At 39.8% G+C, this 2,536-nt stretch overlaps 1 protein-coding gene across 1 annotated transcript in view; it reads right to left on the bottom strand.

The window, feature by feature from the left end:
* Nucleotides 1-312: 312 nt before the first annotated feature.
* The window catches only part of LOC114042549 (interleukin-36 alpha-like), a 9,682-nt gene continuing 7,458 nt past the window's right edge, over nucleotides 313-2,536 (bottom strand). The window contains exon 5 of the mRNA XM_027861236.1: nucleotides 313-1,069. Within this exon, the coding sequence (XP_027717037.1) occupies nucleotides 860-1,069 (210 nt within the window). The 3' untranslated portion in view covers nucleotides 313-859. The remainder of the gene's footprint in view (nucleotides 1,070-2,536) is intronic.

Genomic DNA, 2,536 nt, shown 5'->3' with positions numbered 1-2,536 from the left:
TGTATGCACACATTCTTGTGTGTGTGTGCATGTGTGTGTGTGTGTGTGTGTGTATGTGTGTACTGTATGCATGTTTGTGTATAATCCATTAAATACATATTTAATATATAACATAACTATAAAATATATCACATACTCATATATAATGATGTATTAAACGTTTAAAGATGTATTATATATATGTGTGTGTGTATATATATATATACACACACACACACACATATATATATATAAAATCAAGTTATTTTATGCTCGAGTATGCGCACACCCATATGCTTCCAATAACCCCAACATTCTGACAAACTCATTCAGTTCATATTCATAGACCACTGGGGACAGCATCTTTAATATTTTTTTAGAAAATTCTTCATGGTCCTTGATGCTAATGCTTTAGGTCTGAGAAACAGCCACAAAACTTCTGCACTGGGACAGGGCTGGTCTGGAAAGCATCCTCCTCAGAGCAATTCCAGAAGACAAACATTCCCAAGTGCCACCTGGCCAAGGCACCCATGTCTGCTGTCAGCCTTCCCCCCTGTCATTAGGAACCACTCAGATGGGTAGCTGCTCCCTTGGGGAATGTGAGGGGAAATGGCTGGATGGGGAGTTCAGGAGTTGAGATACTAAAAGCCTCAGTCACCCAAAACATCTATATTAATGACTGCAACAATTACATACAGGTTAATTCAACTCAGTGGTATTAAAGCTAAGCCCCTAGAAGGCAAGAACATATCCTAGTCATATTTCACGTCTCCCAACACAGGCACAAGATTAATATCACAAAAGGATTTTGGAACATGTGATATACTGTGCAAGCAGGACAGCCTTTTGTTGAACTGAGGCTACTTGGTCCAGGCCAGGCTCAAACCTTGGGGTCAAAATGGAAAGCTGTATTGTCTTTTCCCACATCTTTGGTCATCTTGATGGGTTTCCCCTGCTCCGCTGAGCTAGAGATGAACCAGCCAGGAAAAGCAGCCGATTGAAAGGTAGAAATGCTGCCATTTGTATTGACGTGAAACACAAAAGACTCCTCTGCTTTCAGGGCATGATGTAATTCCATTATGTCCTTCTCCTGAAAAACAGGAAGAGAAAGCCCATCAGATGAGGTTATAGAATTTCAGAATATGAGAACTGGAAAGGATCTCAAGAGCCATCCAGTCCAACCCATACACAAAAGATGTCTCCACCATAATATATATCTTGATGGTCATCCAGACTCTACTTGAAAACCTCCAAGGACTGGCAATCCATCTCCTCTTGAGGCTGTCCATCCACTCTGAGACAGATCTCATTGTTGGGATGGGTTTGTTGATATTGAGCCCAAATCTGCCTCTTTGTAACTTCTACTGGTTGATCCTAGTTCTGCCCACTGAGGCCAAATGGAATGTCAAGTCCCTCTCCCATGAGATAGCCCTTCAACTACTTGAAGACAGATATAATATCCCCCTCCCAAATCCCCATGTCTTTCCTTCTCTAGGCTGAGCATGCCAGATTCCTTGAACCAAGTCAAAAATGACAAGGAATCAAAACCATCCATTATCTTAGTTGCCTTCCTCTGGACACTCTTCATTTTATCTATGTCCTTTTAAAAGCCATGCTGTCCAAAATTGATACAATACTCCACATGAAAGTGAGACAAGAGCAGGGTACAATAGGACTGTCATTTACCTCTTCCTGGAAACCATCCCTTTTAATGCAGCCAAAACTTACATTTGGTTAGTTTTTGTTTTTGTTTTTTGTTTTGCTGCTTTTTCCCCAGAAAATTTTAAGCAAATTAACCTTTCCACTGGCAGCTAAATTCTATTGAAGCTGGATCAGAAAGACATGAATTCAAGTCCAGCCTCAGATAGTTACTAGTTATGTGAGTCTAGGAAGTCACTTAACCTCTGGTTGCCTCAATTTCCACATCTTTAATGTGGAGATGATAAGAGCACCTTCCTCACAGGGTTGTTGTCAGAATCAGAAGACATAACATCCATAAAGTGCTTTGCAAACCTTAAAGTGCTATATCAATGCTAGCTATTATTATCCATCACCATTGCCTTTCAAAGGGAATGTCAGTTGACTGCCCTATTGTTGAACTAATACCTGGGACTTCCCAGACCATTACTCCCTTTGCTGGCCACAATTCCCTTATGTGTGGCGTCCTCCCCAGTAGAAGACTTTTCTATTTACTTTCTCAATGCTGAGAACAGTGTTAACTCATAGCAAATACTCAATGTTTTTTATTAATTCTGTTCTGAGCACCACATTTCAGTAAGAACTTTAAAACTGGAGAATATCCAGAAAAGAGAGATCAGAATGATGAAACATGTTAAGATTGTGCCACATGAGAATGAGATGAAGGTGATGGAAAATGCTATCCACATCCAAAGAAAGAACTATGGAGTTTGAATGCAGATCAAGGCATACTATTTGCTGTTTTTTTCTTCTCTTTTGTTTTGTTTTCTCTTTCTTGTGGTTTCCCCCTGTTGGTTCTAATTCTTCATTACAACATCACTAATGTGAAAATATGTTCCATAGGAATGTATATGTATAG

This window comes from Vombatus ursinus, unplaced genomic scaffold (genome assembly GCF_900497805.2).
Source record: "Vombatus ursinus unplaced genomic scaffold, bare-nosed wombat genome assembly UNPS02014599.1, whole genome shotgun sequence".
Lineage (NCBI taxonomy): Eukaryota > Metazoa > Chordata > Mammalia > Diprotodontia > Vombatidae > Vombatus > Vombatus ursinus.
Note: the sequence above shows the minus strand (reverse complement) of the source record. Positions and strands in the feature narration are given on the sequence as shown.